We start from the raw sequence: 14,011 nt of genomic DNA on the forward strand, positions 1-14,011 counted from the left end.
CCTCTAAGGCTCCTTTTTGAAGGTACTCTATGATGGATCCCTCGAGGTCGATGCAACACCCATCAAGGCTTGAGCAGAGGCAGTGAGTAAGAACTCCTGGGGGTCCACTCTGCACGCCTATCCATTGGGTCTTGAAAGTTGGAGGAAGTTTGGTTACAGCCATGTTCATCTTGGGAAGAGGACCCCAGTGGTCATGTTGAACTTCTGAAATAGGAAAGAGTGTCTGGAACTAATTGGAAAGCATCCTCTCTCCCCCCCCCCCCCATCCATTATAACTACTACTGGCTTATGTACATATAATTCTGCCAGGAATAACTGTAAAGCAGCAAACAAATACTTGAGATAAGTCCAAGTGAGCATAATATAGGAGATGTAGGAACACAAGACTTCAAATACAGGGTATGATGCAGCTAAACAGATTCCTGAAAAGAGCAATCTATGAGAACAGTCAGGAAAGCTGTTTGTTGTCTGTGAATAATATCCTATATGTAATCACACAAGAAGTCAGAAGTGAATACAAGTACAGAGAAGACTTTTCTTACATTGTAAGCTGTGAGATGTGCAGAATGTTCAGTCCAGTGCACAGAGAAGTGGCAATTAGTTAGAAGGGCGACACCTAGTGGCAGGATCTTTAGAGAGGTTGTTCAACCAGAAAGCAGCCATATTTGTAACTTAAGTGCATTACATTTAGGTCCAGCATCACATGCTCTATGAAATGAGATTAAGTCGTCTGAAATGTTATTGACTATTTAAAGATGTATGTGTATAGATAGGGTTGCTATAGGAAAATATCTGCTGATTATCACAGTAAAGCTGTCTTTATGCTTGTTATATTCCCTGTACCAGGGTATCACAACACTTCTAGGGAACTCCAGGGCTTCATACACAAATCAGTGAAAAACAGACGTATAACAGACATACTTGGCAACATCTTATCTTATCTTATTTTGAATACTGTCAGTAAAAGATAAGGCATATCAGGCTGGACCCAATATAAGTCTATGGGTTCAGATGAGTGGGTTGGGTCAAAAAAACAAAAGGGCCAATGAAGTTCTTCCGGTTTTTTTTTCACTGACAGTTACAAACTGATACAAAACTGACACAGACAGAAAACTGCTGAACAATAAGTAACACTGATGGAAAATGAATGATAAAAACGGACACTTAGATCTGTTTTCTACTGTTGTGTGCATGTAGCCTAAAGCTAGTGCCTAAGAAAAAGGTATAAAGAGTTAAATTTCATTCTTTCTTATGGGTCCATTGGGTTTGGGGTGAATTTCCATTTTACCAGCACATCTGGCCAATGTTCTGCACTATTTATGGACTAGATGGGGGTTATAAGAGACATTTATACACTTACCATCCTTCCTGTTACTATTACTGTAATGTATAACCGCATAGTCACATGTGTGTATGTAAATATATGTATGGAGATAGATGATAGATAGATAGATAGATAGATAGATAGATAGATAGATAGATAGATAGATAGTTAGAACATACTAGCTTTTACCCACGACTTCATCCGCGGAACCCCGACCCCCTGTGGGACCCAACTGGAGCGGTGCGCAGGCTTGTTCCTTTGCCTTGTGTCCGCAGCGGGACCTTCCTACACCTGTGGGTCCATGGACCCTCGGGGCCCACCCTGCGGCCCGCTGGAACTGTTTACCTCCTCTCCCTCTCGGCGCCCACCACCCCCCTTTCTCCCTACCTGCTTTCCCATGTGGTCACTCCTTCCTCCTACCCAGTGCCCTCTCCCCCCCCAACCCCATGCCCCCTTCTCCTGTGTTACTTACTTCGTGCCCCCCCCCCACCCTGTGGCCCACTGGAACTCTTTACCTGGTCTCCCTCCTGGCGCCCACCCACCCCTATGTCCTTACCCGTTTCCCCATGTGGTCACCCCTTCCCCCGTCTTACCTACCCCGTGCCCCCTTTTCCCCCCACCAGACCCTGCCGAACGTGTGTCCCCTTCCCCTACCAACCTGTGGCCTCCTCCTCACCACACCCTGGGCTTCCCATGCACCGATGTTCCGACTTGTAGTGTCCAGAGACAGCAGACTCTGCGGAACAGCTGGCCGAACCTGTGTTCCAGAGTGCAGCGCAGGCGACCCCCTGTCCGGCCGTGGCAGAGTACTGCGGTCCCGTGGTGAGGCCACACAGGTGGGGCAGCGTAGGGACTTGTCGCTGCCCCAGAGTAGAGGCCCTTGTGCAGGACGCTCCGGACCTCTCAGAGACGCCATGTTGGTGTGGACGGCGGCCAGACGATAACTCCGCCCACATAGAGAAGCAGCACCCAATCAGGTGAGCTTCTGAAAGGGCTGGGATGACGTCATCCCAGGTCCTACAGTGTGCCAGGTCCTGCAGCGAATTGAACCGTGAGAAGCATTGGGCACCGAAGTGAATTGCGGTGTTGTATGGGAATTCCATGTAGCCTATCGTTCAATTCGGGACCCAAGGTATGTATGTATCATTCATTTACACTAAATATATAGGTATGTCTTAGATACTTACCGTAGATGTTCTTGTCTTTATCTATATAGAAAGGTTTTGTTTATCCATGACATAGCCCCTGTGTACTAATATAGATGGTATATGTCTTATTCACATGACGATTGCAGCCCATGATATTCAGCATGGTATATAATGGTCTTTTAGATTATGTAAGATAATATAGAGTGAAGGAAGATTACACAGCAGACGGAGATGGCGCTGCCTCCAGCTGCCCAGGTGCTAATGTGTTGAGGGACAATGTCACTGGTCTAAGATAAGGAAGCAGCACCCAAACAGCTGATCGGTGGGGGTGCCAGGTGAATGATCATTATCAATATCATAGTCATAGAAAACCCCTTGAATTACATTCTTTCCTTTTTTTTTATTTTTTTTTAGTTAATGGAGCGGATACATTTCTATTCACATACGTATTTTTGACTGTTTTGTGTCTTAACCCAACATTCGGGAGGTCTAATGTTTTGTGGTATAGTTATCCAGTTATTTCTCTTCTATAGGCCATCCTATTCCACAGTCACTGTCCCATATCGGGCTCACAATTTATAAAGCACAATAATAATGCACCAGAACACGATTGTGTCTTTGTTGCCTTTTTCTGTATGTTGTGATATTGAGAATGTAAAGTAATAGAATCATGACGTTGTGTGTTCTGTATTATATGCTAAACCCATTCTGAGTTCTATAAGTGTAACAAATACAAGAGCGTGTTATAGTGAAGGACAAGCTAAACCTCCAGTCTAGTGTCACAGAGAGAACATCCCAGATAAGACGAGGACACATCTGCATCGGAGTCACCGTATCCTGAGAATACAACATCAGTATCAGGAACGGCCCCGGCCTGGAGAACCCTGTAATCTGCGCCACATAATATTACATCATATTTATACAGCTCCAGGTAGATGTTACATAAATCCTCCTGTTGGGATTAGGAATTGAGTCGCAGTGGAGAGTTGTATTAAAACAGGAAGGATCCAGATAACTGAGGCAACAACCCTGTAAGAAGAGCAAAAACTAAGTTTATTTCTCCTACCAAAGCAATTATATGGCAAAGATGAAATTACAAGCAAGTTACCGTATATACTCGAGTATAAGCCGACCTGAATATAAGCCGAGGCCCCTAATTTTACTGCAAAAAACTTGGAAACCTTATTGACTCGAGTATAAGCCGAGGGGGGGAAATGTAGCAGCTACTGCAAAATTTCAAAAATTAAAATGGAAGTTTTTGGGTGCAGTAGTTACTGGGTGCTGGGGAAGGGGAGGGGGTGTTTTGGTTGTCTGTCTGCCCCTTCCCTGAGCTTGAGGACTGAGTGTTTTTTCCCCCACTTGGAATTCAGCCTGGCTGACTATAGGGGATCTGCAGTGCTCCTATTAACCCCTTCCCGACGGAACAGGAGCACTGCAGATCCCCTATATACAGTAGACACAGGGAGACCTCATGTGTTTGTGTTTCACAGTCATTTTCTACTTTTATATGTATTCTAGGGAAAGGAGGGATTTACAACTTTTATTTACTTTATTTTTTTATTATAATTTTTAAAGCTTCTTTTTTTTCACTATTTTATGGGAGATTCTATACATTACTATTGTGGCTGGTCATAGACCCCCCCCCCCCCCCTCCAAAAAAAAAAAAATTTTTTTTTTTTGCTTGACTCAAGTATAAGCCGAGGGGGGGGGGGGGGTTTCAGCACAAAAACTGTGCTAGAAAACTAGTCTTATACTCGAGTATATATGGTTTAGTGAAAAGCAAGAACTCAGTAAGTCTATAAATCCACTAAATACCTGGAAATGTGACTTGATACAATGTATGTAAAGCGCTAACAGTTCAATTAAAATCTACTCTCACTTTGATTCTCCATGGTTACAGACTACATCCAAACCACGTGTAGTCTGACCCTTCAGTCATGTGACTCACTTTATTTGGATCAGTCTCTTTATCTTAAAATCATTCCTATTATATGGGTAGGGGTCTGACACCTGCTCGCCCCTCCCCCCACTAGTCAGATGTCTCAGCTCAGTTACATTCAGATTCACCCATAAGTCATTAATGTCTTTAGTCTGGAAAACTCCTTTAAGGCTAGGGCTACAGGGCAACATCACATGACCAAAGATTACCATGTTGCAACACAACTCCTTCACTCATGTTAATGAATGGAGTCAGATTGCAACTCCAAGGGTTAGTCAAAACAATAAATCAAACATTGCTTGACTTTTTTTTTTGCAATGGATGCTCCAACCCCGAGGTCACAATGCAACTCCATTCACTGACCTAAGCACGGGCACTGGGTCCAGCATGTTTGGCGTGTATTGCAGATTTTCCCTGTATTTTATACATTAGCACAGGGATACAGCCGGCAGAGATTATTAATATTAGATAATAAAACATTCTCATTCTGTTGTCCATGGAAAAAGTTTACTCTACAATATAAAAGAATACAATTCATATCCAATCCTCGACTCCTATCCCAGATTATAATGTACCTTGTAGTCAGTTTATTACCTTCTCTCCCTTTCATGTAGGCGACAAGACCTGCGATAAAAGATACGATTCCCAACACAAATCCCAGGATTCCGGTCGCCATCTTCTTTTTCGCTGCATCTGATAACTGAGGGTCTAGAATATAAAGCAGAAGATAAAACTGTTGTGTATTAATATCTTATAGATGACATTATGGCTGAAGTTCTGTCCTTTATTTCCTTACAGCGTTTCCCTACTATAATGATATTAGTAGATGGGATCAGTTTCGGTCAGGGCGCATGTTTGTGTGGCCGCCATTGTGCAGGAGCCTGTATGTGGCCGCCAGGGAGCGCCCTGTTATATAGTAGCTGGGGCACTAGTTGTTTGCACTGAGGTTAGACATGTGCTAGGATGGAGGGAACAGAGAAGATGTTCCTAAACTGAGATGGAAATGGTGATGAAGGGACCACACCGCCAACGACAAGCTGTACAGGAGACAATGCACAAGGAAGAGACTGGTAGAGTCTGGTGCACATGTAAAAACGGGGACATACTGTAGATAAACTTTGTGTCATTAAGAAAATTAATCCAGAGTCATGACCTGGTCTATCACTGCCATGTGAATGATATCCACCTATATATACAGTCCTATGAAAAAGTTTGGGCACCCCTATTAATCTTAATCATTTTTAGTTCTAAATATTTTGGTGTTTATAACAGCCATTTCAGTTTGATATATCTAATAACTGATGGACACAGTAATATTTCAGGATTGAAATGAGGTTTATTGTACTAACAGAAAATGTGCAATATGCATTAAACCAAAATTTGACCGGTGCAAAAGTATGGGCACCTCAACAGAAAAGTGACATTAATATTTAGTAGATCCTCCTTTGGCAAAGATAACAGCCTCTAGTCGCTTCCTGTAGCTTTTAATCAGTTCCTGGATCCTGGATGAAGGGATTTTGGACCATTCCTCTTTACAAAACAATTCAAGTTCAGTTAAGTTTGATGGTCGCCGAGCATGGACAGCCCGCTTCAAATCATCCCACAGATGTTCAATGATATTCAGGTCTGGGGACTGGGATGGCCATTCCAGAACATTGTAATTGTTCCTCTGCATGAATGCCTGAGTTGATTTGGAGCGGTGTTTTGGATCATTGTCTTGCTGAAATATCCATCCCCGGCGTAACTTCAACTTCGTCACTGATTCTTGAACATTATTCTCAAGAATCTGCTGATACTGAGTGGAATCCATGCGACCCTCAACTTTAACAAGATTCCTGGTGCCGGCATTGGCCACACAGCCCCAAAGCATGATGGAACCTCCACCAAATTTTACAGTGGGTAGCAAGTGTTTTTCTTGGAATGCTGTTTTTTTGGACGCCATGCATAACGCCTTTTTGTATGACCAAACAACTCAATCTTTGTTTCATCAGTCCACAGGACCTTCTTCCAAAATGAAGCTGGCTTGTCCAAATGTGCTTTTTCATACCTCAGGCAACTCTATTTGTGGCGTACGTGCAGAAACGGCTTCTTTCTCATCACTCTCCCATACAGCTTCTATTTGTGCAAAGTGCGCTGTATTGTTACCGATGCACAGTGACACCATCTGCAGCAAGATGATGCTGCAGCTCTTTGGAGGTGGTCTGTGGATTGTCCTTGACTCTTCTCACCATTCTTCTTCTCTGCCTTTCTGATATTTTTCTTGGCCTGCCACTTCTGGGCTTAACAAGAACTGTCCCTGTGGTCTTCCATTTCCTTACTATGTTCCTCACAGTGGAAACTGACAGGTTAAATCTCTGAGACAACGTTTTGTATCCTTCCCCTGAACAACTATGTTGAACAATCTTTGTTTTCAGATCATTTGAGAGCGGGCTGTCCATGCTCGGCCACCATCAAACTTAACTGAACTTGAATTGTTTTGTAAAGAGGAAGGGTCCAAAATCCCTTAATCCAGGATCCAGGAACTGATTAAAAGCTACAGGAAGCGACTAGAGGCTGTTATCTTTTCAAAAGGAGGATCTACTAAATATTAATGTCACTTTTCTGTTGAGGTGCCCATACTTTTGCACCGGGCAAATTTTGGTTTAATGCATATTGCACATTTTCTGTTAGTACAATAAACCTCATTTCAATCCTGAAATATTACTGTGTCCATCAGTTATTAGATATATCAAACTGAAATGGCTGTTGCAAACACCAAAATATTTAGAACTAAAAATGATTAAGATTAATAGGGGTGCCCAAACTTTTTCATAGGACTGTATATATATATATATATCCTTCAAGCTCGGAGCCAATGACCCATCTCCGGCCATGAATTCATTCCTAGCTAAGCTACAAGATTGGATGAATGCCACATGGCTAAAGGCGAACCTGGACAAAACTGAAGTTTTCTTCTCAAACTGCATCTCTCTTTGGCATCTGATTGCAAATAATCCCCGCACCCTACATGAAATACTGCACAATACTGTTTAGTTCACAACTGGACGGGGCACTGAATCTATTGTTAGAAAAACGTCTTCAGCGACATTTATTGTGCAGGTTCCCCAAGTGACAATCTGATCACTGAGGGTTACATGGGTGCCATGATGGGACCATTACTACAAAGAGAGATCTCTTACGCCAGTCTACTCGGTGCGGGGTCTTCAGGCTGCTGTGATGGACCTCACAGGTAAAAGTGTCTCCTTTCTCCATCTCTGTCTCCAGCATCACCAGGATCTGGTAAGACCAATCTCCATTATGGTAGGGTTCTGTGAACTGGACCTGCTCGGTCTCCTCCCGGCCATTCCGGTACCATTTCACCTCGATCTCAGACGGGTAGAAGCCATATACATTACAGACCAGCATGTGCTGCTTTGTATGTGACTGCTCATCAGGATTCATCAACGAGATTTTGATCGATGGCTCAACTGGGGAAAGTTATAATAAAGTTACTAAATAATTTCATGGAATCACCAAAAAGGACATTCATGTGTTTATAGTGTAACCCCTGCTCTTCCACATGAAGGAGTGACAGAGACTGGTCACTAGGGGTTAGGGGCTCACTCACTGGATGGGGTCCAGCTCACCACTGTCCTGAATGGCCATTCTGCCCATTGAGAGCTCTACATGCAGTCATGCAGCTTTCCTAGTGTACTGAAGGGCAAATGTGCCTTGTTCAGCAATGCTCATGGAGATGCATCACCACATTAGCCATCCAGTATGAATCTGGGAAAGCTGTGTGGCTACTCATAAACTGTAATGATCCCATAATAATCCTGCAGAGTTATAGGGTATAATCTGCACTGCTAGCTCTGAGTTTATAGGGGCCACTACCTGCGCTCTTAGATCCCATGCACATGGGGCAGTCAGGTCTGCACATCCAGCAAAGTTCCTGGTCCAAACCTATTTATGAGACCAGGGCTTCCTGCACGATAGTGACCTATAGTGATGGGCTCCCGACCTCCTTACAGCTCCACTGTCAGTAATATATACACTTTGGGGCAGTGACTATGTACAGGACATTATCTGCAGAGTATCCTGGCGTTGAATTCTGCTCTTTCTATGGATCCAAATCAATGTTCACGTCCTTACTTTAGCCACGCGCTTTTATATCAACCCCACTCCTTAGGCTAAGGTACCACGCGGCGGCCGCAGCGAAAAACAGTTTTCCCCATCACTTTTCACAGAAAGTTTCTGCAGACTTTCTGCTTCCATTGCACCTACAGGGAAACTGTCAGCATTTCCGTAGCTATGATTGACAGGCTGTGAATCCTAAAAGCGATGCGGTTTTGGAAATCGCAGCATTTCTGCTGCATGTTTCTCAGCAATGTGTGTCTGGGATTCACCACTTTGCAATGACTGTAAAACGCTGCAGTCAAATTGTGTCATTTACACCACCTGGGGCCCCGACCTTAAGGGTGCGTTCACACGGAGTAACGTGCCGTGTGATGTATACGTATGACATGAACGTATACGGCGTGTGAGACTTTACGCACTGTATACGCTTCCATTGATTTCAATGGGAGTTAGGATCATATACACCGCGTTATTTTGCGGCCGTGATATTTCTACCATTAAAATCAGTTTTTTTGGTGATCAACAAAAGCTATTCTTCTCCAACCTTTAGATGTCTTCTCCGCACCACCGTTCCATAGAAATACCGGTTTTCATCAGTATGCAAATCAGTTCTCTTGCAGCACTGGGGGCGGGCCTCAGTGCTCAAACAGCATTGGGGGCGTCCCCAATGCTACAAGAGAACTGTCCAGCGCCGCCTCCATCTTCTTCAGGAACGGCCTCTTCACGCGTCTTCTTCCAGCACTGGGGGTCAAACTTCTAGGCCTTGGACAGATCCAACTGCGCATGCCCATAGGCCACAAGAAAATGGCCGCTTACTTACTGTGTAAGCGTCCATTTTGTTTGTGGCCGCGGGCATGCGTGGGCAAGAAGAAGACGCTTGAAGAGGCCGTTCCTGAAGAAGATGAAGGTGGCGCTGGAGAGTTGTCTCGCACCATTGGGGACGCCCCCAGTGCTGGTTGAGTGCTGGGGTCCGTCCCCAGTGCTGCGAGAGAACTCATTTGCATACTGAAAAAAACGGGGATTTATTCCGAACGGCAGCGCAGAGAAGACATCTATAGGTAGGAGAAGAATAGCCTTTCTTAATCGCCAAAAAAATAGATATTAATGGTAGAATCCCTTTAAAGAGATTGTGCAGGGTTAGAAAACATGGCGGCCTTCTTCTTCTCAGGAAGTGGCATCATGTTCATTGGTCACATGGCCAGCCCTGCTCCATTCTTTTTTAATGGGACTGAGCTGCCATGTGACCACCAGATATGATGTCACTTCCTGAGAAGAAGGCAGCCATGTTTTCTAATCTCTTTACCGTAGCCACCTCCATATTTGCCTCAACTTGACTCTCCAATATCCCTTATGTGATGACACAGTCTATTCTATCCCGGGCGCTCACCTCTTCTTCCTATAGCTCCTAGTCTCTCTAACCAGCCATAGTTGTATTTACAGAAGGTCTCCACCCCGCTCTTGGCTTTTTTTATGGCTTCCTTCTGGCTGTTCCAGTAATCTGCTTGTTTCCTCCCAAACTCCTTCTTTGCAATGAATTTTCCCTCTTTACTGTCAAAGTAAATAAACTCCTCCTGGTTGTAGATGCATCTGATCAGAAATCGCACCTCCTGCGTCCCGTTCACATAGTGACATTCAGCCTTATGTGCTTCTACAAAATCCCTGGTGTCTGTGAATGAGAAGACATGACATATAGGATTATGTGGGACTATATAGGATTATCTTATCTTATCTTATTAGTATATCTCTCCCTTATTAGTGCATGTAGAATATGACAACTGTTCACACAGGGACTCACTAGAGAACAATCCCATTGCTGTATTAGAGGAGGTAGCCGCGAGTCGGCCATGATGGATGATCCAGGACCATCGCCGGACGTTGTACAGCTGAACCTACAGCAGATACCACTTGTCCTCAGGGCTTGGTGTATTTTCTTATACACAGTGAATAGTCCATTTAATGGTTAAATTGGTCGCTTAGGGCCCGTTCACACGGGCATAGAGGGGGCGGATTATGGTACATAGTCCATGTCATAATCTGCCCCCTCACAATGGTGGTCTATGTAGACCGCCAGGCTACTTTTTTCCGTGAGCAGCACGCTGCCATTATTTTCATGTTTCCCTTGGCGTTGTACTAATAACTTGTTCTCTGTGTATTATCAATGGTCAATGGTGTAATGGTCAATCATAAATGCCCTGTATATTGTGATGTTATTTACTGCATTGTTTCATGCAATCGAGTTATCACGCCACTTCTTATTCTGATATGTTCTAGGTAAGATACGGTGTGATGATCCCCCGCAGGCAAGACTCTGGTTGCAGTTATCCATTGTGCCGTGGCCGGGGTCTTTCACGCTTCTTAAAGTACAACCTATGCAGACTATGGCTGGATGTTATCTGTGCTCCTTTAACCCTGCTAGGATTGTAGATAAGAGGCTACTAGTGCACAGAACAAGGTAATAAAGCAATTAACCAGCAGGTGGCAGCATCTTACTCCCCCTTCCCTTCTCCATAGAGTTCTATGAGTGAGACTGAGCTAATCTTATGTAAGCAGTCAGATTGAAGATAAGGAGCAGGAAAACCTCTTATTAAGTGCTGAAGGAAACAGATCTTCTTAATAAGATATATTGCATAGTTTATTTTATAACTGCTGTTACGTTTTAAGGAAATTATATATACGCTACTATCACCAAGGGGTTTGAGCAATGCTCGGTACATGTGCGGCGCAGTGACGGCCCAGGCTCATGTAAATTGTTGATCTATTCTGGACAACCCCTTTGATGTCTTGCTAGCCCATGTAATAAGATTTCTGTATTCTGTGACTATCTTACATCTCCAGTAAGAATCCACTTACCTGAGGAGCCGTCACACAGGGTGAGGTCAGAGGTCAGAAGTGAGAAGCAGAAGAGCAGGGACACAAATGTCTCAGGAACGCCGAGAGCCCCCATTATCCTGGAGAAGAGTCTGTCCCAACACTCACCCTGAATAGTATAATACAATCTATTACTGAGCCCTGTTACTTCTCTACATGTGCAGGACTCTACATGTTCGCTCAAAGGAACCAATGAAAAATAAATTTCCAGTCATCACTTGTTACCGGGGAGAGTCTTTCACAGAAATGCGGGTGATTAACCCCTTCGGCACCACAGCCAGTTATGGAATTTAGGAAATTAGGACACGGCCCCATTTCTCAAATATGACACGTGACACTTTGTGCGGTGATAACTTTGGAACGTTCTCAATTTCCAAGTGATTTTGAGAATGTTGTTTTGGGACACATTGTACTTCGGGTTTGTTGTAAATTTGGGTCAATATGTTTTGAGGTTATTTATGATTTTTTTTTTCCCACCACTCTAATTAGTTCATAAACATAATTTACCAGATCTCTGCTTTAGGTTGACAGCAAATTCTATAGACCAGGGTCAGGGGATAATCGTACACATCAGGGAGAGTACGGAGACTTACAAGTCATTCCTGCTCCGCTAGGGATTCTGGGTAAAAAATATGCAAATCTATTCTCCCGGATGTAATTAGGAGAACAGTGCCTCTGTACACAGCCCTCTAGAGCAGCAAATTCTAAACATTTCTCTGATTTTTTCGGATGTTATAAGGCTTACAGTGCAACTGGAATTTTCAAGAGAATTTACAAATCAAATTTTTTAAGGGACTAATTCAGTCCCAAAGGGGCTTTGAAAGGTCTTTGTATTAGAAACCCCCATAAATCACCCCGTTTTCAAACCTCCCCCCCCAAAAAAAAAAAAACCCAAACAATTCAAGACAGCATGTAAGAAGTTTGTTAACCCTTTAAGCACTTCACATGAAATAAAGCAAAATAAAGGTGAAAAAAATAGAGATATCAAATGTTTTCACAACTGAAACTAGAGGGCGGATGCTGATGGAAATGTTTCCAGGCACCTTGTTACATTTGCAGGACCCCTGAGGTGCCAGAACAGTGGAAACCCCTGAGATGTGACCCCATTTTGGAAATAAGATGGAAATAAGATGGAAATAAACCCCCAAGGCCCCCCCCCCCCCCCCCGGGGTCACATACAGCTTGTGCACAGACAATGATGATGTATCCCTATATGTGCAGTCTACAGTTCTGCTTCTTAACCCTCCTTCAGGCAGCTGGCTCAGATGGATGGAGGGGGGGACGGGAGAATTTAGAACCCCCCCCCCATATCACAGGATCTGTTAGGACTATGAAGATGACTTTGGATTCATTTTAAAGATGACATTCTCCTCTTTAAAATGATACAAAGAACCTCATAATAGCCCTTACAGATTCAGAGCGATTTCCTGTTAGGAATTGAGATCCACATTATGATCTCAATGCCACATAATGTTTGCACCAGTGAATAACTCTGGATCTGTAAGGGCTAACATGATGATCTTGGTATAATATTAAAGAGGAAAATCTCATCTTTAAAAGGAATACAAGGTCTTCTTCATAGCCCTAACGGTTCCTGAACAGAAACAAAACAACATACTCACCTCTCCTCTCCCCTGCTGTATCGCTGCAGCACTGTGAATGGTGTTCGCTGACAAGTGGAGGCTGCCTCAGATCCCTCGCTGGTCCGATGTTAGCTGTTTCATACAGCTGATACTCTGATCTCCTTGATCTGGGGAAGTAGCAGACGAAGGAGGACCGAAGGTCTCAATACAGGAGATCTGCACTCACTGGGATAGGGCACGACACAATCCAGAAATTGAATCTGAAATCTTTTTATTAGGACAATAAAACGACGCATTTTGGGCTTTCCCAAGCCCTTTATCAACTTCAATCAATTATTCACGTCGGGCCAGGCACATGATCTGGGGAAGTGGCAGTTATGACAGTAAGCCCCCCGATCAGCGCTATGCATATGGTGGGTCTCTATAGATCCACCAATCACAGGGATCATTGGAGAGGGGAGGCTTGTAGTGGTCCCTTGTGGGTCACACAGATGTCTCAGCTGCTGACAATATCTGAGCTCCAGATAACCAGCCATTTTCCCTGCTAAATAAAATCCCCGGGAGCTGTGATGTAACGGTACGTCAGGGTGCATTAATGAAGCTCTCTCCAAGACGTACAGATACAAGGCGGTGCACCTAAGGGTTAATCTAAGAATGTACGGTCAGACCTTCTAAGACCACAGGACTTTCCTGTTTAATAATGTTCGAAAAAAAAGTCTTAGAATAAAAACTAAAACACTTTTTTACACCAAATGCTTTCTTTTCACTCCTCCATGTCCCCTAATGGCAGGAGCCAACCCCTTTAATTTCTTACCATTTTAATACCCCCCATAGGTAATGCTACAAGTAATGGTAACAATTCCAGGGGCCATGCTGCTCGCTTGCTATACAGGGTGTAGTGGTGGGTTTAGGTAGTGCAGTGGTGCACATTGTATCGCAGGTCAGCAGCATGGGATTGTTTTTACCTGTAGCTACATTGTCTTGGTACAGCTGATCTGCAGGGGTCCTGGGTGGGCCGTAGACACCCCAGTCT

At 43.9% G+C, this 14,011-nt stretch overlaps 1 protein-coding gene across 1 annotated transcript; it reads right to left on the bottom strand.

Annotated features, from left to right (window-relative positions):
* Positions 1 to 2,939: 2,939 nt before the first annotated feature.
* Positions 2,940 to 11,509, bottom strand: LOC142184802 (H-2 class II histocompatibility antigen, E-S beta chain-like). The gene is made up of 5 exons (XM_075259889.1): positions 11,378 to 11,509; positions 9,915 to 10,193; positions 7,591 to 7,878; positions 5,006 to 5,119; positions 2,940 to 3,501 (listed from the first exon to the last, which is right to left on the bottom strand). The coding sequence occupies exons 1-5, from the start codon at positions 11,469 to 11,471 to the stop codon at positions 3,464 to 3,466; spliced, it is 813 nt and encodes a 270-aa protein (XP_075115990.1). The 5' UTR covers positions 11,472 to 11,509; the 3' UTR covers positions 2,940 to 3,463.
* Between the last annotated feature and the right edge of the window lie 2,502 nt (positions 11,510 to 14,011).

The sequence above is a fragment of the Leptodactylus fuscus genome, chromosome 11 (assembly GCF_031893055.1).
Source record: "Leptodactylus fuscus isolate aLepFus1 chromosome 11, aLepFus1.hap2, whole genome shotgun sequence".
Taxonomy (NCBI): domain Eukaryota; kingdom Metazoa; phylum Chordata; class Amphibia; order Anura; family Leptodactylidae; genus Leptodactylus; species Leptodactylus fuscus.

Coding starts and splice junctions, on each gene's coding strand:
- LOC142184802 (XM_075259889.1), bottom strand. CDS start 11,471: ATGGGGGCTCTCGGCGTTCCTGAGACATTTGTGTCCCTGCTCTTCTGC. Junction 7,879..9,914: donor AGGAGCTATAGGAAGAAGAG/GTGAGCGCCCGG, acceptor AACTTTCCCCAG/TTGAGCCATCGATCAAAATC. Junction 5,120..7,590: donor CCCGCACCGAGTAGACTGGC/GTAAGAGATCTC, acceptor TTTATATTCTAG/ACCCTCAGTTATCAGATGCA.